The 24,866-nt window shown below is 38.6% G+C and overlaps 3 protein-coding genes across 5 annotated transcripts; 2 read left to right on the forward strand and 1 right to left on the reverse strand.

Annotated features, from left to right (window-relative positions):
- Positions 1–1,223: 1,223 nt before the first annotated feature.
- Positions 1,224–15,199, reverse strand: LOC138616608 (E3 ubiquitin-protein ligase Itchy-like). 3 transcript variants are annotated; one of them, XM_069691043.1, is made up of 24 exons: positions 15,060–15,199; positions 13,662–13,732; positions 13,263–13,404; positions 12,367–12,491; positions 11,745–11,876; positions 10,983–11,031; positions 10,669–10,847; positions 10,212–10,440; positions 9,926–10,021; positions 9,545–9,719; positions 8,477–8,546; positions 8,244–8,328; positions 6,992–7,120; positions 6,505–6,577; positions 6,265–6,336; positions 6,080–6,168; positions 5,691–5,850; positions 5,158–5,291; positions 4,726–4,866; positions 4,085–4,205; positions 3,810–3,914; positions 3,229–3,325; positions 3,060–3,132; positions 1,224–2,697 (listed from the first exon to the last, which is right to left on the reverse strand). In XM_069691043.1, the coding sequence occupies exons 2-24, from the start codon at positions 13,684–13,686 to the stop codon at positions 2,598–2,600; spliced, it is 2,601 nt and encodes an 866-aa protein (XP_069547144.1). In that variant the 5' UTR covers positions 13,687–13,732; positions 15,060–15,199; the 3' UTR covers positions 1,224–2,597. The 3 variants fall into 3 exon arrangements, with proteins under 3 accessions (XP_069547144.1, XP_069547146.1, XP_069547145.1); XM_069691045.1 differs by having other exon boundaries at positions 14,854–15,199; XM_069691044.1 differs by lacking the exon at positions 15,060–15,199 and having other exon boundaries at positions 13,662–14,285.
- A 457-nt stretch (positions 15,200–15,656) lies between these two features.
- Positions 15,657–18,950, forward strand: bloc1s1 (biogenesis of lysosomal organelles complex-1, subunit 1). Its single transcript, XM_069691048.1, has 4 exons — positions 15,657–15,981; positions 16,113–16,185; positions 16,984–17,116; positions 18,188–18,950. The coding sequence occupies exons 1-4, from the start codon at positions 15,921–15,923 to the stop codon at positions 18,296–18,298; spliced, it is 378 nt and encodes a 125-aa protein (XP_069547149.1). The 5' UTR covers positions 15,657–15,920; the 3' UTR covers positions 18,299–18,950.
- A 2,268-nt stretch (positions 18,951–21,218) lies between these two features.
- On the forward strand, positions 21,219–23,795 carry rdh5 (retinol dehydrogenase 5 (11-cis/9-cis)). Its single transcript, XM_069690595.1, has 5 exons — positions 21,219–21,272; positions 21,367–21,689; positions 21,793–22,051; positions 22,846–23,009; positions 23,378–23,795. The coding sequence occupies exons 1-5, from the start codon at positions 21,241–21,243 to the stop codon at positions 23,596–23,598; spliced, it is 999 nt and encodes a 332-aa protein (XP_069546696.1). The 5' UTR covers positions 21,219–21,240; the 3' UTR covers positions 23,599–23,795.
- The last annotated feature ends 1,071 nt before the right edge of the window (positions 23,796–24,866 follow it).

Here is a 24,866-nt window from a genome sequence, read left to right on the forward strand (position 1 = left end):
ACACACACACACACACACACACACACACACACACACTAAAACAGCTTCATGAGTGAACAGTTGGTAATCCTTAGAAAATAGCACATTACAAACTTGGATCTGCTTATATTAAGCAACAGGAACTGTCTTAGATTCACAGTGATAACACAAGTTAATAATGTGCATAAATACAACAACATTTTAGTAATGGGCCCATTTATGTTTTAACCCTTTAGATTTTCTTTTTTTTTTTATCATATCAATAACAATTTTGACATTTAGACTATTTTTGGGCTGCTGTTTATTGTGTTACTGACATAAAATGTATTTACTTCCATTAGTTACCTCTGTATAATACTTTGTACTGTCAGGGGCAGAGTTTGCCAATCCTGCGCTGGGTTCAAATGACAGGCCAGTACAAGGGATTCACAGGAAACCACACATGATGTGCCCCAAAGCCCATTTCCCACTCCCAGTGACTCTGAAACAGCAGATTATTAAAACACTCCTGCCACAATCTCAAGCATTACAATTAGAAAGAAACATTTTAAATCCAGTGACACAGTGGAAAACATTTTTAAGCAAGATTGAGACGACCGCTTCATTGACACTTCCTTAAAAGCAAAATCCACATATATTTTGAACTATAAAATGTTACTGAAACTTTGTTCTAATTTTGTACTCAAAGTTGAGATAGCGACGCTACCCTTTGTGTTTATATTTTTGTATTCTATATTGAGTCAAACAAAGGACAATAACTTAATTGTGATAAGTGATATCAAATGTGTAATCATTTGGAGGATGTTAAGAGCTGATTACCTCCTGGTTTATTCGTTAAACCCCTTTGGTAGACTGGTTCCACAGTCATCTTCGTAAAAGTGATACTCTACCTAGGACTAAAAATTAATTTTAAGTTTGATGTTAAAGGAGGATTTTTGGAAAAGACATGAAATACAATATTATTGTACAAATCTGAACTCACTCACCCTATAAAACTAGGGCCACTTGCTATTTCCTTAATTTAAATCTTATTTTTCATATTGACTGCAACTCAAAGGGGTCCACTGCTGAGATCATTTATATGTATTAAACACGTTATTTTTTTCTTATTTCGTTTGTATATTTACATAAACTGCATCAGTCACTCAACAGATTCAACTGATTCAGTATCGTTATTACTCATCTTGAAAACACAGCAGCTCTGAGAGTTCAACACACACAAACTAAGAAAACATTTTCACCAGTTTGTAGCATTTGTTTTATGTTGTCGACCGCGTGAAGACATTCTATCGTGTCTTCTTAGGTAGCAGTGCCTTCAGCTCTCCGGGCCACTGTAAGAATAATACTTAACTCTGGACAACTAGCAGAAAATTGGCTACCATTCAGTGGGAACAGCTCATTACCCAACAAATAATGCAATGCTCCCACGTCATCAGTAACAGCTTATAATTAACAAGAAAAGCCTTCACAGTTTCAGTCTCCCTGACTGTTAAGTGAAGGGAGCGTCCATGGTCCAATATGCCGATATTATGTACAGCAGTGACCGTAACGGGAAGGCAAACGTTGTCGAAACACATCACAACCAAAGCAGTTTCACCACATACACTTAAAAGTATGCAAATGTTATCTACTTCATTTTGGAATTGAAATCAATTGTACAGTAAATGCTGAATTTTTACCAAAGTGTTATAAAAAAAATGATCAAACAAATCACTGTTTGGCTCTATTATTGGCAAAAATGTTTTCTACAAAACTATTGCACATAAAAATACAGCCTCTCTTAAGAACAATCACAACCGCCTCACCGCTCACCTAACCATGTGCAAACTAGTTCAACATGTTAAATCATTATTAAGGTTAAGAAATCAACCTGTCAAAAAAAAGAGAAAATATTTTTACAATTAGCATGATCATATTTATCAAAGTTATAAAAGAAACTGCATATGTGCTAAGGGAGTCAGTACAGTCAGTCAGCTATGGAAAGAAAAATCATTTATCCATTCAGTCATCCTCTCGACAAAAGAAAACGGAGTCTGAATGACCCAAAACCACACGAGAACCTCTGATGTTGCTTTTAGATATTCACCTTCATATTTTCAATCAAAATGCACAAATACGGTTCTTTCCTCTAAAATGATTAATTCCAGTGCATAGACCCGACAGGGCGGCTCTTGAGAAGTTACTACTGCACAGATGTGGAGATGTACGTGTAGAAACTGCACTTGCACAACATAGAACGAGTGCAGACATGACAGTGCGAGAAATACGTCTGTTCCGCCGCCATCGCCAGACGGTGTGATGAGAGGGACAAAGTGAAATCAGAGCAGGGAATTAGGGATGAGCTCATCATACAGGTGTGAGGTGAAACTGGGTGAGGAGGATTCACAGGTCTCTTGTTGAATAAATGACTTTTTTGACGAAACCGCTTTGAGGTTTTTTTTTTTTTTTTTATGCGTTTGCTATTGTGACAGACATAAATATTAAGTCCATCTGCGAGATTATAAGCAGCTCCCAGCTGCAAAGTTAATCTGGTGAATAGTGCTCTTGTCTGAAATGGATATTGCTCCTCTGAACCCACCACTGCTCTGTCCCGTCCTCCAGGTCTCGCTACTATTGTCTTACTCCTGCCCAAAGCCTTCAGTCTCCTCTATAGCAAACATGAGCTTCTCCTTCAGCTGCTCATAGCTCTTATAAGGAGGGAGGTCCAGACGATTAAAGCTAAATGGAGAGAAAAAAAAAAAGACAGAAACAAGATGACACAAAAGTGCTTCATTAGTATAAAACTATCAGAATTGTATCAATATCAACATAACCACTAATAAAAAAATGTGTTTCAATGATCCTCCTTGTTGAGTATGGTGATGTGAATTATCTGGCAAACTGCAGGAGCTTCTGCTGAACAAACAATCAAAGAGCAACAATACATTCTCGCATATAACTTAAAATGCCCCATTGGTTGAATCAGAAGTGACTAAGTGGGTTTGGTCATGAGAGTTTAATCCTCCATCATTGTGAACCAGGCAGCATGTCAAATATCTGAGGCAGAAGGACTTCTATGAAGGGAGAAGAACTGGCCTTACCATGTGTGGCTTCGTGGAAGCCAGTTTTCTTTACCCACTTTCTCAATGCAAAATTTCTGTGGACCGTTGCTTCCTGTATTGATCAAAAACGAGCACAAGGAAAATGTAATTAAAAAGAGTAATTCTGATAGGACCGACTGTACAATGTGCGCATGCTTGTTTTGCGCACCCATCAGATCGGCGAAGCCGCCCACAGGAAGACGACAGGTTCCTGTGACGAACTGCAGCAGTCTCATCCTTTTTTCGTTGTCCATCTCCTTCACAAACTGTCATCAGATCAATTCCAGTTAATATCAGTATAACATTGATTTCCAATCTTAATGTGGCTCCAAAATTCCCAGCTGTCCTTTTTAGTTGGAATAATTGACAAAGACAGAGGTTCCCAAATTTCTTTCAAATCAAATTTCAAGCTAATGTTAATGTCATGATGTCAAGTCCTGCTACATGGCTAAATGCAGGCAAGATATTGAAATGATTAACAACACATTCTTACATCATTGTAGTGTGATGAATTGATGTATAAACTATGGGATGTACCAAAATTACATTAAATAAAAATGTTCGGGACTTAGGCTAGTTGTAATGCAATTGTTAGGCTTTTCAGCAAGACTCTTGCGTAGCCTGAGCGGAACACGTACCTCAGTATTGGAATCAGCGCACTAAGTAATCATTTATTGAAGATGATTCAATATTAACGATATGAGTCTCAAAATTCAGAAAAGTTTTTTTTTGTTTGTTTTCAGTACAAACCTGCCAGAACCAGAGAATCTGCTTGCTGCTTCGGGCATAATGTCTGTAGATTGTGTTTCTCTGCCAGTCTACCAAATCTATCTCCTGCATGCCACACAGCATCACCTACAGACAACAAAGATGCATAGTATACATATTAAACTTCATATTAACTGTATTTTCTTTTTATCTTGACCATCATAGCATACCTGCAGAATCAACAGTGTTTAACAGAACCAACAGTAGCCCAAACATTTGTAAAGGTTGTGCAGAAAAGATCTAGTTACTCTTGGTACCTCTAGTTCCTTTGCATCAAAGTACTGAAGGTATTGCTGGGGAAGAACTTCATTGAAGCCCTCAAAGAAGGCCTGCGTCTGCTCCTCCACACCTCTGGACAGCCTCCACTCTGCCACCAGCCTGCATACAGACAAATGAAGATACACATCATTAAATGAAATACAAACATAAGAATGGGATGGCATTTCATGGTTGCATAAAAATGAGGAAGACATTTTTAAATAAGTATAATATCTCACTTCAAAGGTAATATTGTGCATTATCATTTAAATGTTGATATTAAGACTGGCGACCTGTCCGGGGAGAACCCTGCCTTCGCCCAAAGTGAGCTGGGATAGGCTACAGCGCCCCCGTGACCCTGTCCAGGATACAGCGGGAATAGATAATGGATGGATGGATGATGATATTCTACTCGTATGTCTATACAATGCAGTTAGTTAAATAATTACCAATAATTATCCACTACAAGAAAATGAGAATGAAAATATTGTCAGAGTTTTTTGAGAATTTTAGTGTTAAACTGTTGCTATTGCAAGTCAGCCTGAATGAGTTGGTGTTGTGTTTAACATGTTAGATATGAAGGTGAATGTAAAAAATCATGCATGGTTGATGAGAAGTGAGGATGAGGATGCAGCTGTACCTGATGTATTCCTCCTTATTTTCCTCAGTTACTTGGATGTTCCCTCCATCTGGTTTCAGTTCGTGGGTGGTGACCTCCCCCAGGATCTCCTTGTCAACTGAGAAGAACATCTCCAGACCACACTCCTCTATATTGTTATCTCTGCAGGACACAGACAATCACTGTTATTATTGATACAGTTAAAATAACTGGGGAAAAATAGGCTCCCAGAGCCCGCATATCTACTAAAGCTACAGTGTTTTACATTTGTCATTCCAACTATCTGAAGTGTTAATAAAGGTTTCATCCGCATGTGGATTTTTTTAATTTTTTTTTAATCAGGATTCATGTGGTATGGCTGACTCAAGAATCATAAATCATTAAAAAAAAAAAAAATGCATACCACCCAAGCTCTTCCCATCATGCATGTGTCCATCAGCAACTCAGACTTACTTGATCCAAATGAGTGAATTATAAAATTCTGGATCTATGGACTCCAGGTCTTTAAGAGCCAGAGGTTTGTTCAGAATCCGTTTATAGAAGGGCAGCGAGAATCCTGTGTCAATGAATTTTCCGTGGAACAAGGCCTGCAGAGAAACAATGCAGAAATGTCAATGCAACAAATGCATTAAAAACAACAGCCAAATACAATAAAGTAAAGGATATTTATCTAGTACTTGAAAGATAGTCTCCATTCCACCAAGACTATTAAATAATGTTAGTCTATTAAGAAGCTTAATTCCCTTCAGAGCTTTAAGGCCTATCTATAAGCGGACATGTATATTTGTCTTGTGAATTAAAAGTTTAGGATCTAATCATAATATGTAAATTTCACAAACAATCACATACAATATCACTTAAATCACACATGATCACCATGGATACAGCTGCACAATCTGTCTGTTGGGCCAATCAATCAATCAATCAATCAAATGTTGCTCAAAAACTGATGGCAGAGTGACTGTGTTGACAAATAGTGGAGTTACCATGGCAATGAAGCGTCCGATGAACTTGAAGTACTTGAGGTGATCAGGGTTGATGTAAGAGGCGGGGTTGATCTGAAGACAGTAGTTGTCCTTGCCAGCGTACTCAAACAAACAGTACATGGGATTCAGCACCTCATGAGACAGCAAAAAGAACCATTCCCTGTAAACAGAACCAAAACAAAGGAGGACAAATAAAATAGTTTAGTGGATGTAGCCATACTGGTTGACTGACATGGTTTTAAAAATTTTGAAGATCAGGACTTCAATTAATAAGCACAAGATATTATTCTGTTATTATTACGAAAAGCCTTGTGAGCCAAGGATACCATGTCCAAAGAGCTACAATTCATACAACAAGACATAATTATACAAAATTCAGTTGCAATTACCTGGCAACGCCTCCGTAGTCCAAACCCTCCTCCCCAGGAAAAATGATCCATAGTCTCCGCCTCAGATCTTGAGGGTGGAAACTCATGATCTTTAAATAGAAGCAGAGAATCAAATTAGCCTCTCAACTCAAGACAATGCTGTTAAACATAGAAATGTGGTAGGAAGTCAGTACACTTATGACTACCTGCTGAAATGAATCCTCAAACAAGGTTTTCCGTGAGACGGTAATCTTAATGTGCTGAGGCATCGACAATTGCTAAGAGGGGAAAAGAAACACAAATACTTTCATTCTAGACAACTAGAACTCTTTGTACACCAGCAAGCATGCTAACTTGTCTTTCCATATTAAAGTGTTAATAGGTATGATGATACAATAAGACGGTATCAGAAGATTGTTGTGCTGGAATGTTCAGGGAGCACATACCTGACACCAGAACCTGAAGTATTGCACTTTGGCCTTGAAGTCCCTGACGTAGGTTATCTGTGGCCCATTCTCACTGTGGAAAAGACCAGAAGAACAATTTGTTCTGTTAAACCAAAAAAAAATGTACATTTAGGCAGGTTTATGCATGTGTCGTATGAGCTTCTCTTAATAAACATCTACGAGCATGCTTCTGTATGTTTTTTTTAGGCATGCTAAGGCTTTGTTAGTATCATCTGAGATTGCACCGATTTACATATGCATTTAGAAGTGAGCTAACCATTACTGTTGTTTTGACATTTAATCAGTTTACTGTGTGTAATGTGAAGAAAGTGTTTTCTTTCAGGGACGATGGTGTCTGTCTCAAATGGACCCGATGGCCCCGGCGTTCAAGCGGCTGCTCAGAGATTAGTGTTTCAAAAGTTGGATGTCCTGAAGTTTTTCTCTAACAGCTGTATTTTATTTTAGCATTATAACAACAACGGCTTACAGTGAGGATTTCCCTGTGCGAGGGTCAATGTAGGTTGTCGTTCGCCTGTTGTGGTCCACAAAATAGGGAATGCCGTCCACCGTGAACCTCATCTCCCAGCCCTCTGGCAGAGGCTTGTCATTCAGCAGCCTGGACAAAGCAAATCAAGCAAACACATGAATATACATGAAACTGTTATGAAGAGATAAAGGTTTAAGGCTTCTTTATTAGTACCCAAGAGTATATTTGTTGTGCAGATGCAAGATTCAACATTTCAGATTTAAAAACAAGACAGGACTGTGATTCAGATTCAAGAACATCAGAAACAAAGTACATTAAAACAATGACAAAGTGCTTCTACACAAACACTGAACTACTGACTCAAGTGCTTAAAGTGCAATACATGGGTGAGGTGCATCATCTAATACTGTCTAATCAATAGATTTCCACAAAAAATTAAATTAGGGAGTTTACTTGTGTAAAATGAGCACGAACAACCAAGATACACTAAAAATGAATTATTTTTGTCCGTGTCAAAACAGCAGAGTATAGTATATCACAATACTATATTTCTGCATTCCTCAAAATAAACAACCGTCAAGACGTAGATTTTCTCAACATAATTACATGACTACACACAACTTTTCAAGAGAAACAAATAACCTAAACACAGGCAAGGTTAAAAAAAAACATGCCATTAAAATACAAAAGCAGGGCTTCCTCAACAATACCTCACAGTCATTAACTGGTTACAATAAACAGTCTTTAGTCATGAGCTCTTCTCTTTGTGCACACATAACTTCCTCATTAAAAACACCTTTTTTTTTAAAAGATCCATTGCAGGCATAGTTTGGAGCAATTGTCCCAAACAAACTCTGTCGCAAAGACGCTCTTTGCTGTAATTTCAATTTTACTATAAAAGTTTTACATTCATTTTAGTTCCACACCTCCCAGGTTGTTTGCACGTCACCGCCCTGTCATTGTCCAATGGAAAAGTTGGAACAGGTTAGAACAAAAAAGTGAATGACGGGTGCACCTGAAATGTGTCACTCAAAACTGGAGGCCAATTTTTCTACTTTTTCAATTCCACATTGAGCAGGGTGACGAAACACTGGTGCCTGTCACTGGCAATAAAACACAAATACAGCTACGTGACTCAACACTGACAGAAATCTCAGAAATACAGGAAGCACATTACATGGCACAAACATGCACGCACGCGCACACGCACACACACACGCACACGCACACACACACACAGGCCGACACTCACCCTTGCGTCCTTGGGTCCTCCCACTGTGTCGCCCGAGTTGGGTGATGGACAAAATAAACTCTGCCATTCGTGTCAGTTCTCTTTTCTTGAATAAAACAAAACACTAGTGTAAGTATCAATTCCCTGACACGCATTTCAACTAAAATCTCAGTCCTAAAACACACCTTTACTTAGTTTTTGTAACTCTTCATTAACTACAGTCAAAATACTTGTCCAATATTAGTGATATTTACCCCAACCATGTGGCAGAGGTCCCAGCGGATCAAACTCTTTATTGGCTGTGGCGGCCAACTGGTCTTGGAGCTGACAGAGAACGGGACACATGTCACAGCCCAAATTCATAGTCAACTAATGTAACTGACCGCCTTAATATGTGTATGTCTGTTCCTACTTGGTGCAAATACTTGCAACGCAAAAGCTTTGCAACCATATGACTATACAGTATATATGCTCGTCATAGCGATCCATTATTTGAATTATACAGACTCGTGTAGTGACTGCAAAATTTTGAGCCTATTTCAGATCCAAAAGCCAAACCAGACTTTGAAAACATAGATAGGAGGAACCCTTCAGATGTTTTTGGACTTCTTATTGTTTTTTTGTTTCAAGAATGTTCAGAATATATTTTTCAAGTAAACACTATCATTACAGTAGCTGTAATCTCTGTAATTCATAAACAGGCTGTTTATTAAGGTGGACCGTCCTAAAATGGGAAGATGTTGGTTTTATGTTCCGTCTCTGTCAAGATCTGCAAGTCACTTCATTTTGGGGAGCAAATATTTACTTTACTTATATTCAACAGCATCAACGTCACAAATAACAGCTTTTGAAACTTTGATGCAGTAATTATTCTCCGGGAAATATAACAGATGCTTGTTACATTTTCACTTATGGGTGCCCTCCACAACACTCAATACTGTGTTTTATCCTTTTTGTTACTTTATTTGCATATTTGACCTTTATTGTTCAGATGATGTATGTTCAGAAGAAAGTTGGCATTTTCATATGCAAAAAGTGGAAAGCTTCTCTGTGCTCAGACATAGAAATGTGACCTTGTGACATCAAAATTAGTTTGCCAAACAGCTAATTATGTTCAGTATGCAACACAAGAGGGACGTGAAAATCATTTTTATTTTCATTATCATCCTGGGTTAGAAGGAGTGGGTAAGAAAACATCCGACAAAATTATTGTCGTGTCAGGTCATAAATCATGTGTGTATAAGGTCTTTATGCGAATCAAAGCCAAATGTGCAAATTGTGCAGTGAATGTAACAAACCCAGAAGCTAAAATGGTGACTCACCCCATAAATGAACCTCTGGTTGAACTGCTGCATGGCTCCCTGGAGCTGGCTGCGCTGGTGCTGCCATTCCTCATAGTTACGCACTGACTCCTGTGTGGGGCGTTGCCACGTTGTGGTTCGTGTCATGTGGTCAACGTAGTACACTCTACCCATTGGGTCCACCCTGCGCTCCCACCTACAGAAAAGAGAGAGTTAAAAGGCAGTGCCGAGAATCTGCCACAGGTGTTTTACCGGACACTCATATTAAAAGCACGAACACGGCTATTTGTACCGTAACAACATAACTGACCTCAGATTTAAAATCATAATTTGAAAAAAAAAAAAAAAAAAACTAAAGAAAAGTGAATTTTTATATTAACAGTGAATTAAGTGTTTTGGTACCCTGAAGCCAGAGGCTCAGGCCTTTCCCAAGTTGTCCTTTTTTCAATGTGGTCCACATAGTACATCCGTCCATTCTGGTCCACTCTTTGCTCCCACCTGCAAAGACAATACAAATGATTCTGATAGATTCTGTTGGATTTTGTCCCTGAAAAACTAACATTAGTGGAAAATCGAAAGCTGAATAACAACACAGATTAAGGGAATTAAAGCTGCTCTATCATATGCCTATTAACAGTAACATGTGGAAGGGGATGTAGAACTAAATTAGTGATGCATTTCTCTTTACCCTGGTGGTAAAGGGCCGCTGTTCATGGGAGTGATTCTGGGAGTTGCTGCAGCCGGAGCTGCTGAGGCTCCTGGTTTGGGTCCACTTGCTGTCTGTGAGGAACCTGCCGTCGCTGCTCCTGCAGCTGATTCATCCTGCTGATCTGAACACCCGCTGGCTGATGCCTGAGAGGAGCCATCAGTAGCCGGGCCTTCACTCAGCTCACTTGGAGAAGAACTACTGGAAGAGGCTGGAAAGAGGAGCAAGGACAAGGCCAGAGAAAAGTCTGTGAATGAATTTGTGGAGGTGTAATTGCTTTAATCGCAGTCGGTAAACATAGACCTGTATTTGCTGTTTTTGTATCCTACAGAACATCAGTTGTAGATGAGAATATGAAGTGACTGCTGTGTAGTTTGACTCCTATGTCAACCTATATGTGAGCTACTGTGAAGCCTTTGAGGTCTCATGTTTTTCCTACTTGGTGAGGCTGCTGGTCTGCGAGGCATGGGAGGGGGAGGTCGGGCAGGTCTGGGAGGACGAGAGGCGGTGGAGCCCCCTGGAGACCGGGAGGGAGAACCTGTACCGTTGACGTCATGACCATTAGGTACAATGACCCACTCCTCAGAGTCACTGGAAGGCGACGTGTCTCTACTTGACCTACAAGAACAAAATGTTTATGAAGTGTTTTCACAAAAATGAACGTGCACAATTTTAAACAAACAAACAAAACCACTGACCCAAGCTTCAAATAAAATAAAACATGTATAGATCTTTAATAACACTTTACTAGACCTGTTTCCAGTGTCTCCGTTTTGTTTTGCATTTCCATTTGGAAGAGCAGCTAGAATAACAGAAAAAAAAAAAGGCAATTACGTGACATAATTTATAGCTTATGTTAAATAATGCAGGATAATTCAGGACAAGTATATCCTGATAGCAAGAAAAAGGTTCACTTCAACACTTTAGCATTTACCCAATAATAATGAACGAGAGAATTTGGTGTATACTGGTATCAATATCTGAGACTCTCTAAATCTGAAAATAAAATATAGTGTATAAAACAACATGTCAGCTGATACTTCTAATATTATATAATATATCGTTTTTGGTCAGAATCCTTTAAATGTGGTTATCAAAGAATTATGACCAATATGTGTACTAAGAGATGCATTTTACCACGACAAAGATTTTTTTTTTTTTAGTGCTCTCTGGTGGGCAAAATATGTAATGGCAACACTGTATAAAAGGCCTACTAATATATTGAACAGCATACGCAAATATAGATAAATCTGTGACAAGATATAAGCCATGTGATTGGGCAAAATATAAAGAACTGACGTTAAGCGCTGTCAGCACCTTTTTCACCAAACCTGATAACTCTCAACTTGATTATTAAGAAGAGTGAATCTGTGACTTCGGAGCAGCTAAATCAATTCTGCACTTTAATTGGTGGTGAATTTTGTTATTTACCAAATTTACATAGTTACTCATGTGGTCAGATTGCTACTGTGGTCAACACAGTATGCAGGGTTTGAGTTGTGTGTGGCCTCTTACTCTGTTCCCTCTCTGCCGAGGCAAAGCTTTCTGGGTCGACTTGCATGCCGTCCAGACACACTGACAGGTCACCTACAACGTCGCGGGCGTCTCTGTCAGAGCACAGCTGCAGTGACTGCACCACCTCACATACTTCAGAGAGGACAGAATATCGTGTCAGGCAGGTGCTTATAATTTGAAAAACAGGAGAACTCATCACACAAACATATACATTTCAACAAATATAAAAGAATGAAAGTCAAAACTGCCCTTGTAAGAACATACATTACATAAACAAACACTTGAGGTTAAAATGAACAAATATTGAGGAATTATATCCTTTAGCAGAGCCTCACTCACTGACTTTTAAGGCACTTTGTTACTGTTTCCAGCCCTGCTGGTCAGATTGTGGGGTTTTAAAAATGCCAGTGTCAGTGACAGTTCCCCATTTTGGTCACATGGGGAACAACAAGAACGATGACCTCAAGGAGTTTAGGTGATTACAAACAAACTCCATCAAATAGCTGTCTTATACCCGTAAATGGTCAAGTGAGTGAAAAGTTTGTAATGGAATACTTTTGTTCTGCTCAAAATATTTGAAAAATCATCCACAACATTTTAATTTAGGAGAAGGTAAACTTACATTTCAGGTCATTAGCCTTGAGGGTCTTATTGATTTCCAGTGTGGCTATTCCCAACAGGATGTCTGCCTTCAGTGTCTGATGGCTCCAAACACGAAAGATCAGCTTGCTGACTGGAGTCACAATTCTGTGAAAAGGTGAGAAAATGATGAGATAATGAAAGAGGCAGCAGAGAAAAGGGATGAAGAATGATCTGCACTCATGCTACAAATTCATGTATGAAAATCAATATACGTTTCTTACATAGACAGTCCAATTTTTGTGATAGATAATTTTGCTTTTCTATGTCTGGCATTACTGCAGCGGTTTTTAGTAAGACCAGAAATAAATGTTAAAACATCACTTCGATAATTAAGAGTCGTAAAAATAGACACATTTTCAGATTTGATGCAATCTGTGATTTTGAGATACTGCTTTAATTATTAATGCTGCAAAGATTCACTAGTACATGACCTCCTTAGGTCAGTCATTAGTTTGACCAGTTACTCACTTACATGCAAAAGTGAATACATTGAGCCTTATTTTAATGGTACATCAACTATGCTAAAACAGTGAATGTTGGGCGCACTAACTTTGTGCATTCACCAGCTACTTAAATTTAGATACATCAGATATTGATATTGATTCAGAATATATCCTCCAAGTATTTAGTTCACCATTGTTGACAAACTCACTAACTCACCAGCCGAGTTTTATAGAAACTGGGATGTTTACAATGATAATAACAAATGTAGACTCTACACTTACAACATGCAACTAAAATATAGCTGTTAACAACACAATGTACTCACTAAGTTCCTTACAAATGAATAACATTTCTGTTATCAACTGTCACCATCTTATAATTAAGATATTTGTTAGCTTCCTCTTCAGTGACAAACACAACCGTCGCACTCACACTGTGACAGCCTGCTTCCATTTGGGACTGTGCGTGTTGTTGCATTTCTCTGTCCTCTTTGACTGGCCGTCCACGGCGACCTCAACATACGGACTCGGACCAAACCAGTTCTTTTTGTTTTCCTTTAGTTTGGCAGAAAGCACTAGAAAGAGGACAACAACAGATACCACACTTACACTGTCGGTAATATATCCTTTAATATATACCGTTCATATTTGTGGCATTTGGTAAAGATAACACAACCCCATGGTACAATTAACGAGTGACTATTTTCTTAATCCTAACTTTCAACGCTGAACTCACAACAACAGTCAGTTGTTAGTGACAGCGCCCGGTAAAGCTCTTACACCACAGTTCAAACAGTACTTAACACGCGACCATGTGATAACAATATCTTACCTGTGACTTGCAATTGGGCCTTCATGGTTTATCCATAACACTGGAGCCTCGTTTGGCTACAACGGATGAAGCTGCAACCAATGACATCAGATGTAAACACTGGACACTCAAGGCAGGTAACCTACTTACAGAGCGATTAGGCTATTAGGTTGCTACAGCCAGTGGAAAATATAACCTGGCTTTACATGCAGCGGCCGGTGCAGATTGAGGAAGCCGCAGAGGGATGTTTGGGATATACAGTTTCATCATTTGCTCCTGATTGAAAGATAACGTTTTGATGTCAATAATAAATCTGAGCTAAGCATTTCACGTGAATTCGGCTTTAAGTAAAGAAATAAAAGGCCTAAACTCTGTGCGCAATTTAACATCATTTCTGCAGCACAAGTGTTCAGACACACCCTGTCCTCTTCTTCCTGAGGACCCCAATTGCGCAACAAACTCAGGGAAACTGCTGATAAACTTCTACTCCTGCACTGCAGAGACACTGCTGTACAGTCCCGTACTCCAGCTGCACTGCAAAGGAAGCCATTCAGGGAGTCGTGAAGACGGCTCAGCGGATTGTGGGCTCCCTGCTTTCAAACCTGAGGGACATCCACTCAAGTTGTCTTCACAGATGGGTAGTAAACATCCAGAAAGAAACCTTCACACCCCTGGTCCCCCCCCCCCCCCATCCCTCCCAGTTCAACACCACAAATCACGGAACTACTTCCTGCTTCTATAAGCGTGCAAAAACAACACCGTGCACATATTTTGACCGTGTTTAATAATTTTTCAAAAACAAAAACGTGTTTATTTGATTGCATTTCTTATTTTCACTTCACTTGTTTTTTTTTATTTTCTATACGGACAGCCGCCAAACTAAATGTCGGTTGTTTATATGCAACGCCACTGAAGAATCGTATCTTTTTTTTTTTTCAAGTGCACCGAAACGCACGTCACCCAGTGACTTGGGTTTAATCTCAAGCTATTTCAAGAAACTACCCGAGTGCTTCTGCCGTAAATAGAAAAAAAAAAAAAAAATCCTGCGTCCTGCTGTTTGCAACGTGATGGCAGAACAAATGTCGCTGTCAGGGTTAGCCGGAGCGTTAGCCCGCAGGAGCTCGTTGACAAGGCGGCGTGAAACACCAGCGTTTTAGTGGAGGGTCGGTTAAAGGTGTGTATCGCCGGCCACCGCGTAAAAGGGTTTACTTACAGACTGATGGAAGCTGATAAGTTCCTACATCTGGAGCAACTTTCGCCCGCCGACGTCCTGATGAACCCCGAGGCTTTTTTTTTTTTTTTTTTTTTAGCTCAACTCACGTTAGTAATGCTAACACCGCCCGGCTCCTCGAGCGACTTCCGACCGTCCAGGGGAGCAAATCTTAACATTCATTCAGCGAAAGACGAAAATCATCTTACCTGACGAAAGCAGACGATAAAAGGCCGACGCGGACTTTAATTTCAGCTACGTCTTGGTTGTTGACAGGTAAGATACCAGCCATCAGCACGGACCTGTATTCCGCTAGCTAGAACAGGAACAGCTTTTCCTTTACAAGTTTTTTCACAATAAAATCAAAAGGAAATTGCTTTCGCATTTTACAGAATCTCTTTTTGTATCGTTGACAGCTCCGATGTGTGTACCCAGACTGTGTGGTCTCAACTGGTGTCCATCGTTTATTGTCGCAGTACTTGTCATAAGATACGGGAATAAGATATTTGTCTCGCTACCTTCGGTCCTACTTTTGCTGTTACTTTCAGTCTGTTGTCTTGTATTTGTAATGATATGTCATTTTTTGCTTCTTTTTTTATAATTACACTTTGTATTTTATCTATGTGTAATTTTTAATTTAGGAAAACTTGTTATTTGCAGTAGTAAAAAAAAAAAATATATACAGTATATATATCCACCGTACTTAATTTATGCTTTTATTTTGAAGGCTTGGACCACACGTCATCGAAGGCGACGTGACGTCGTTTACCGTAAAATAAAAAATAAATTTAAAAGAGCATTTACATGCCTTTAAATCGTGTGTTGTTGTTGTTTGGTGTACTAACCGGTCCAAAACATTTTTTTTCATTGTGTTAATTAATCAATTAATCGTACGTTAAATTAATAAATGACCATTTCTGGACGTCTGACGTCCTCAAGCTTGGTCTCGTGACATCCGCTATCATTGTTGCTAGCCAGCTGGTAAACATGCACGTCTGATGAATAGCGTGTTAATTCGTCAAACGAACAGGTATTTGCAAAATATTCACAGCGACTTTTACTGAAGGAGGATGTTGTCTCGTTTACTGAAGGAGCACCAGGCGAAGCAAAATGAGCGGAAGGAGCTGCAAGGTGAGTTGAGAGTTTACAGCTGCCTAGCTGGGATGCTAACCAATGCTAAAAACAAAAGCTCTGTGTGACATATATCCCAACTAGTAATGAATATTTGCCTCTTTTTGGTTTGTTTCTTCTTTCTTGCGCAGAGAGACGCAGACGTGACGCGATTGCAGCCGCCACGTGTTTGACAGAAGCCCTGGTAGACCACCTCAACGTGGGGTATGAAAGTGATGCAGTTTGCCCTGCTAGTTTGTTCCTTTTTCACGATTGTCCAAACGTAGCAGGGATGTTGGTAGTTACGGATGTGGACGTTTGGATCTAATGACAACCCCATGATGCCCGCAGTGCGCAACACGCGATCGTTGAAGATAACTTTCCAGTTGATTTGATTATTCATTTTTGGCGCTGAACGTCATGGTGGTACATAATAAATGTCGCCAAGGATTATGACGCTTTTACTGAGCTTTAATTCAGTGACATTGGACACAAGTAAGTAAGTAACATACTCCTGCATCTGGTATGCACTTAGGAATTCCTCAGCATTATAAACCTGTTGCTTTTGGACGATTTATACAGCAGCGAGGCTGGCCAATGCCTCACGAACACATCGCATGTGTACGACTGTATGAGTAACTTTTTAATGGCCTTACATACTTCAGTCAAGCTTTCCCTCAACTCTTCCCGAGCAAATATAATACATCTATCCTTTTCTAGCAGCGTAGAATTAGCACGGTGTGTAACAACCAGAAATAGCTCATTGAGATTGCTGACATTGTGAAAGATGTGATGGAATCAGATTAAAGACCATTGTTGGGCTGTGGCTTTACAAAAAACAAAACAAAAAAGATTAGAACCAAAATCCTTTAGTGACGTGTTTTCATTATAAATGGAAAAATGAATAACCGAGACTCTGGACTATCAAATACAAATTCATTCTAACAGTGACTACATAATACATAATGTTATGGTTTTATAAAAATGCTGTGAAGCTCATTGTTGTGTCCCGTTTCACTGAAGAGTTGCCCAGGCATACATAAATCAACGTAAGCTGGACCATGAGGTGAAGACCCTCCAAGTGCAGGCGAGCCAGTTCTCCAAACAGACTGCTCAGTGGATCAGTATGGTGGAGGGCTTCAATCAAGCCTTAAAGGTAGTACACACTGTACAAGGAAGAAGGCTCTATAAGTAGTAACTCGTTACTTATCTAAAAAAAGATCTAACATTAATCTTTGCAGTTTAACCTTTGTTTATTTTATAAGCATGTGAATGTATTTGTCAGTTGAACTCATGAGGAGACTCTTCTATGTAATAAATTCGATAGTGTTGGATTCCCTAAAAGATATCTGGTCTCAATTTCATACACCTCACAGCAGCACTTGCTGACATTATAATACTTTGTGGACTTGAATGTTAGACATATTCTGAATGGGTTCAGTGCTTTATGTAATCTCGCATTGTACTATATCAGTACTAATATCAAAGACATTGCTTAATACAGATTTAACCATCAGTGTGCACTTACTTCAATTAAAAAGAAAATGTCTATTCATCAGAACTTGCAGTACTATTTCTTTATTTGGTTTACTAAAAGCAGATTAGGTCCATTCAGGGCCTTTATACAGCTGCTACTGTGGATCTGAGCATATTTGACAGGTGGTAAAAGCAATTCTCAAATGAGTTTCAGGTCCCTTTACAGTTAGACAGCTTACATCAGCTTCAAAGGATCAGAAAGGACAAAATGATGCCTGGAAATGTTAGAAGATGTTCTCCAAACATTGTATACGACATATGAAAATACTCATACTTTTTTTTTTTTTTTTTTTTAAACATTTAGACATTTCTCATTAAAAAAAAAAAAATCCTAAATATATACCAATATTTAATTTTAAGATGTTAACAATTTGTTACAACCTGTCATCTTAAATGTTGTTTACTGTGTATGTGCGCAGAAGGTTTCAGGTTTCCACATCACACTTTGTGCAAGATAAATACTGGATGATGATCAGCTGGCAAATTAGTTGTGATGTCACCAAATCATGTTTATTGGAACATGCCCTAAACGGTGCTTAATCAGAGCTCAGAGAAATAGTACCCCATCCAAACATATTTTTAGGTACAGGGGGACTAGTAGCGTTAGCACACTCCCCATAATAGGTTAGATTGGTAAATATTTTTTTGGTGACATCTACTAATTTAGTTTTTTGTGCCGTATTTTAAACAGGAAATTGGGGACGTGGAGAACTGGGCCCGCAGTATTGAGATGGACATGAGGACGATCGCCACAGCTCTGGAGTACGTACACAAGGGTCAGCTCCAGTCTGCGTGCTCATAAAATTCATGGCGTGTGTGTGTGTGGGAGGCATTTACAGCTCAAACTAAATACACTGGATATATGAAATACATAAATCTGGTCCAGTTGAACACTATCATCAATGTCAGCAGCTACTTTGCTCATCTGCACTCCTCTAAGAGTGGATGAAGGCTGACAGTTACTTTGTTCAGACGACCGTCGCAAGCGTTCAACAATTTAATGCACACATGCATCACTGCTTAACTACTTGTGTTAGAAACAGTATAGACAAGGGTAAGTACATAATGATGTTGGAGATGCTTAAAGATCAAGCCTAGGTCTAACATTTTCATAGTAAGGATATCTTGTGAAGTAAATCAAATATTGGCAATAGTTAATTAATCATTGAATAGGAAAAAAAAAATGATTTCAATATGAATTTGTACAGGTGTTACATGTAAAGACTTGTAATAGATGTAAGAGATCACAGACAAATAACCAGCTGTCTCCTTGTCTCCTCAAAAGCATTTTATAGGAAGGTTTTTTCTCAGCACGTGATACCTGAATTATGGATGTTTTTGTTTACGCATTACATGTCTTTACACAGTGAGGATTTTACTCTTTGTGTTAGACAATTTAATTTTTTGTTACCCCTAATGATGGAACATTATTTTTAATAAAGTTGTAAAAATGACCAGTGTTTTGTCTCATTCACATAAAAAAGAAATCGCAAAGAAGAACAAGGAACAAATTGGCATGAAGAACCTCACTTGAAAGGCAGGCATCTAATGAAGGGTTATCTTGTCAAGGTGTTTATTCCCACAGTAGGTGTCACTAGTGGGCAGGCATAGATGAAATGTTAATTACACGAATAGAGAAGAGCTTTGAGAGGTTGTGTTGTCTTTAATAAGGGAGTGTAATAAATATTTGATTCCAAAAAGAACTTGGTAAAGGAGTGTTTTTTTGGCTGGTTGCTTAGTTGTGCCTCTTTTGCAAAAGTAGAAGGCCTTAAAAGGTCTTTAAATCTATCAACACAGTTTTGCAACAAAACTCTACAATAACTGGATGAATATTCGCCTCACTGGTCCGATTCATGGAATGCGGGAAGTGATTGTAAAGTTGCGTCACATCGCACGTGGCTGCTGAGTCCCGTCACATAACTCCAGGCGTGTTTGGTAACTAATTACACTTTCAATTCACCACACGGGTAACAGACTAATGCTTCAGTGCTTTTGTCTAAATGTAAAACATATTCATTTTATCAAGACAGATAATTTGAGAGAAATGTTCCTAGGGCAGGATCATAGTTACTGTTTTTAATTTAGGGTGCAACTGTGAAACAAGTCCCATACAAAATACTTCTACTTATCGTACCACGGTTCTGTTAGAAAGAAAAACATTGAAACACCACAATACAATGTAAAGCAGAGTGGTCACTTTGTGTTGACAGTCAACATCTCTGCCGCATGACCTGACGAGTCTCAACACAGGCATCAGAAACATAAACAACTAGTTACAGAGTACTGCATATATTGTGTGAGCCTTCTTGCTAATATAGTTTGACTGTGAGAGCCACTAAGATTGTACTCATGTGTTTAACAAAGCTTCCACCAGTGGGATTACCATAACTCTGTATTAACACTCTTGAAACATAAAGTCCTTATTCCCGTGCGCCCTGCGAACCACAAGGCTCTGGAAATATATTAATACATTTTCCTCTCAACCACTTAAAAGGGCCAGATGCAGTATGAAATTAAAGACTGTACTGTTACATGCAGGAATATCTAATAAAAAAAATTAAAAAAATTAAAAACTGTACAGAAATGTGTTTGTTTCCTCCACTTTTTTTTTTATTCATACACACAAACCAAATGGTTACGGATTGGGGATTACTAATTGCGGACTTGTCTTAAGGGATAAACCGCAGGGATAAAGCTTCTCTCTGACCAGCCTCCCGCAGCTAAGACAGAAGAATAACCAGAGAGGGAAAGGGAAGAGGACGGATAACTTGTGGGAGATCAATCACTTCTCAATCTGAAGAAAAGGTAGGATGATACAGTTTTCATATTATTATTATTATTTGTCTCACCACTGAACTACAACAGAGGTACTTTCTCTTCATGCATGTTCTGGGCTCTGTGATACTGATATTGATCACAATCCCGATTTCCTGTTGAAAGTATCATAGTTCACTTTAATTAAAGAAACCATTCGTTTAAGCGTTTAACAAAAGTAAAGAGTAATTGAGTTTTAAGTTTGATTATATCTGATCAAATTATATTGATTTGTTTGTTTGCAAATTATGTGATGGTAAATGTAATTTAGAAAATCTAATTTGAATGCTTTACCTGATTTACATTTTCACTTGATAGTTGATGTTTTAATTAATGTTCTTATGCCAATTAAACAACATTTGAACCTTTGTGATTTTAATATCATGGATAACTTGTTATTATGAATAACTTTTTTGTTGTTTTATTTACTAATAAGCCTGCAAACTAATTGGTTTTCAGCAAATAGCAGCCTAAGCAGCTCCGTCACAGGTATTTAAAATGATCCCTCAAAACAATGCCCCCTTCCTTGGGGTCTCACTCGCTCACAAATACCTCTCTTTCTTCCTTAAGAGTATTATCCAAATATTTCTCATGTGCACAACGCAGCCAGATCAGTTCTGTATTAAAAACATCTCTTCTACTAAGGCCCTCAGTGAACACCTCCATTGTGTCCAGCAGTTGTCAAAAATGTACAATAAAACAGAACAAAGCTTTAATAAAAACCCTACAACATTATGAAATCGAGTAGGGATTTGGCCACAAGCGATTTCTGAAATTAATCAGTGTATGTGTCTACTTTTCATTCCCTGAAAACTGGATTTGGCCATCTGCCATGTCACTGCTTACTGTAGTAGTTTGCTCAACATGTTTTTTCAGAAAGCGTCAAGTCCTCAGAGTGACCGAAAACTCATTTCTAGTTCCGAAGGCAACATGGATACAGAGTTTGTCTACGAGCTTTTAGGGTAAGAAATACCAAAGCTATTTGACAGCTATGAACTTAAGCTTTAGTAAAAGATTTTCTGGAAGTCAAATCTCTTTTTATCTCCTCTCTTTTAGGGAAAATGCTTGGTTGTACATCAGTGCTACCTTTGTGGTGTTGTGGATCCTTATATGGCTATACAGAGACAGCCTGGAGATTGAGAACATCACTGAAAAGTATGTCTTTGTGACCGGCTGTGACACTGGATTTGGAAACCTGCTGTGTAAGAAGCTCGACCATAGAGGTTTCCGTGTGCTGGCTGGCTGCCTCACAGAAAAGGGAGCTGATGATCTGAAAAGAGTGGCAGGGCCTTGTCTAAAAACTATCCTGTTGGATGTGACCAGTCACGACAGCATCCAAAAGGCGATGGAGTGGACCACGAAGGAGGTTGGCGAAAGAGGTGAGAGATGGTGCACACTATTTAGATTTAGAAAAAGTTAGTTAATTTGATCTCTCAAGGCAGATCTCTAAAATCTTCGCCCCCTTTCCATTTTTTTTTGTAGGACTTTGGGGTATTGTGAACAATGCTGGACGCTCGTTACCCATGGGTCCTTCAGAGTGGATGAGGGTTGAGGATTTCAACTGCACACTGAAAGTAAACATGAATGGAGTGATTGCCATGACTATGACTTTCCTGCCCCTCATCAAAAAGGCCCGTGGCCGTATTGTGAATGTGGCATCAGTGCTGGGTAGGGTGGCAGCAAACGGTGGCGGATACTGCATCTCCAAGTTCGCAGTGGAGTCTTTCTCTGACTGCCTCAGGTGAGATTGACACAATTATCAGATCATACAACAGGTCACTGTAACCACATTTATGCTGCAGTGTTTAAATAACCACAGAGATACTCAATTCTGGACCCAGTTAGTATTTTGCTCTCCTTAAGAAAAACCCACAGTGTATTATGATTAGAAGGAGTAGCCACACAGTCTTTATTGTTTAATTAGGGGCAATTAGAACAATAAAGGACAATAAAATACATTCCTTATTTCATGGGGTACCTGATTATGTTTTCACTTATGTTTCCAACTGGTGGTCAATGAATCACTAAATAATGTTTGATCTATTTGTTCTTAGCAAATCATAAGTACACATTTAGATTGCCAAAAGAGCGTTCATCCCCCAGGGCAGGTTTGAGACATGTGATTCATTAGGAAGATCCTCTAATGGACCACTTCTGACTAAACCTGTGGAAAATTTTTTAGTGTTTAATATTAACTGCTTATTAACATGTCTGGACTTGATGGCTTATGAAAGTGCAAAACCCACAATAAATTATGAATTGCCAACATTTAAAACTGCATTATTTCCCAATTGGCAGAAGAAGAAGAATCCTTGGCCAGAAGGATTTTTCATAATCTGGCAACCCCAAAATTGTTTTTATTATCGGTCACTAAAATACTTTGTAAAGCACATGTAAAGGTTTTTTTTTTTAACCATTGGTTACAACTTAGAAATCCAAAGCTGTCAAAAAGTGTTTCTCAAAATGACGTGAAGTTCTGTTGAGGATATGAAATGTGAGCATATAGGCAGTGCTAGTCAACGTTTCTGTTTTCAGGAGAGATATCAACTACTTTGGAGTCAACGTGTGCATCATCGAGCCGGGGTTTTTCAAGACTGCAGTGACGAGCCTCGACCCCCTCGAGAGAGAGCTGCATCGCCTATGGAACCAGCTCAGCCCTGAAGTAAAAGCCAGCTATGGAGACAAGTACCTGGATAAGTGTAAGTAGACAGGAGACTGTTAACCATCATCTCAATGGACTGAAGCATTTTACGAGAAATGTGGCTGTCTGCTGTATCTGTTTCATAACTGATTTTGATTGTTCTCTGTGAAGACACAACTCTTTCTTTTACTAGAAGTTCTTAAGTTTTTAAATCATAGTATGAGCAATTAGTTATAATAAAAAGTAATTGCAAAGTTTTCATAAAAAGTTGCCCAATGATAAAAACTTTGTACCAAAACGAAGAAAGCATTGGTGTTTTCTCTATAAATTTCCATATAAAAAAAAAAAATCACAATCCAAAAAGAAATGCAGACACATTTCACTATAAGTTTACATACAATTTTCATATGCATTTCTCCTTTTCAGACATCAAGATCCAGCGTTTGATTATGAATGCCGTCTGCGATGTTGACCTCACCAAGGTGACCAGATGCATGGAGCACGCGTTGATTTCTGCCCACCCACGCACACGATACAGTGCCGGCTGGGACGCCAAGCTTATCTGGATCCCCCTCTCTTACATGCCTTCCTGCGTAGTTGATATTGGACTGAAGCTCGTACTGCCACGTCCTTTAAAGAGCGTGTAACTTGCAATGACTGAAGAAATATCTTCAAAGTTATCAGCCTTTTTATGTGGTTTTAATGCACTACAGAGGATGACATTTTAAAAACAAAATGTATCCTTTTCATTTTAAAATACCCATATTCCTTATCTTCATTGCACATGCAATGATCTGACCTTACAGTTATTATTATTAGAGCATTTTACTATCATGAAACAGTGTTTCTCAGATTGTAATGGAGATAATTGTGGACACAAAAATGAAAAACATCTACACACTGGGTTACAGTGATGGGAAGCAATGTCAAAATAGTTTCTAATGGTATTGTTTAATTGAAAACAAAGATGTGTCATTAAAACATGTCCGTGATGGCTTTTGATTTTAGTTTAGATATTGTATAGCTTTATGATGTTTTAAAACTGTTTTAATGAATTATAAATCTTTAAGTGGTCTAATTAACACAAAAACCTTTATGTAACTCCTGAAAATCAACACTTTAAACAAACAGCAACAGTATGAAATACTGTAATGGCATAAGTTTTTGTTGTTGTTGTTGTTGTTGGTTATTCTTTTGCAGAGTCACACATTACACATTACATCAGTTTATATTAAACTCCACTGAAACCAAGTGACTGGAAATCTCACCAGGTGTCACTGAAACTTTACATCAGATGGTGAAACACTAAGCACATCGAGGTATGTTGTGGTCATCATATGCAATAATCTCCAAGCCTTACATCTTATTTACAAAAATAAAAACAATGATTTGTGTACTGTTTATTAAACTCACACCATATTGCACAATGATATTACACACTCACCTAAATCATCCATGTAATATTTTGAGTTTTCTGGGTAAAGCATTTCTGTATAGTTTGTTTTTATACTCTAATCTTTAGTCTTTCAGTTTGTGTAAGATAGTTAGTAATTAGGTACATCTGCATTTGAGGTCACTGACATTTACTTCTCTTCATTTTTTGTTGCATATAGTGTTATATTTCATTAGAGCAGAGGACCCTAATGCACCACACAGAGGCAAGTTTAAACAACCAGAAAATATTTTAGCTAACAAATATTCAAAGACAGTGTAAAGTCCAGGCAAGTGAGTCAAAAACAAAAGGGAGGTCCTGAATCCAATGTAATCTACAAAATTAACAAAAATACTCCACATGTATTTATTTATTGTTTCTTTTGCATCGGGACAATTATGTAACATAAACCAATCTGAGCTAATTTGCAATGCCTGAGATACAGAAACACAAGTCCATCTGGAGTATATCTCTGCACTGACT

The sequence above is a fragment of the Brachyistius frenatus genome, unplaced genomic scaffold (assembly GCF_029030835.1).
Source record: "Brachyistius frenatus isolate BFR_SWC_R1_liver_20210118 unplaced genomic scaffold, ASM2903083v1 Contig_10, whole genome shotgun sequence".
Lineage (NCBI taxonomy): Eukaryota > Metazoa > Chordata > Actinopteri > Embiotocidae > Brachyistius > Brachyistius frenatus.

Excerpts from the sequence above, each read along its gene's own strand:
- bloc1s1 (XM_069691048.1), top strand. The coding sequence starts at position 15,921 with ATGTTGTCTCGTTTACTGAAGGAGCACCAGGCGAAGCAAAATGAGCGG. Across the intron at positions 15,982-16,112 it reads TGAGCGGAAGGAGCTGCAAG|AGAGACGCAGACGTGACGCG; the intron begins GTGAGTTGAGAG and ends TTTCTTGCGCAG. Across the intron at positions 16,186-16,983 it reads GTAGACCACCTCAACGTGGG|AGTTGCCCAGGCATACATAA; the intron begins GTATGAAAGTGA and ends GTTTCACTGAAG.
- rdh5 (XM_069690595.1), top strand. The coding sequence starts at position 21,241 with ATGGATACAGAGTTTGTCTACGAGCTTTTAGG. Across the intron at positions 21,273-21,366 it reads TTTGTCTACGAGCTTTTAGG|GGAAAATGCTTGGTTGTACA; the intron begins GTAAGAAATACC and ends CCTCTCTTTTAG. Across the intron at positions 23,010-23,377 it reads AGACAAGTACCTGGATAAGT|ACATCAAGATCCAGCGTTTG; the intron begins GTAAGTAGACAG and ends TCTCCTTTTCAG.
- LOC138616608 (XM_069691043.1), bottom strand. The coding sequence starts at position 13,686 with ATGAAGGCCCAATTGCAAGTCACAG. Across the intron at positions 6,169-6,264 it reads TTGAGGATTCATTTCAGCAG|ATCATGAGTTTCCACCCTCA; the intron begins GTAGTCATAAGT and ends TTCTATTTAAAG. Across the intron at positions 3,915-4,084 it reads TTGATGCAAAGGAACTAGAG|GTGATGCTGTGTGGCATGCA; the intron begins GTACCAAGAGTA and ends TGTTGTCTGTAG.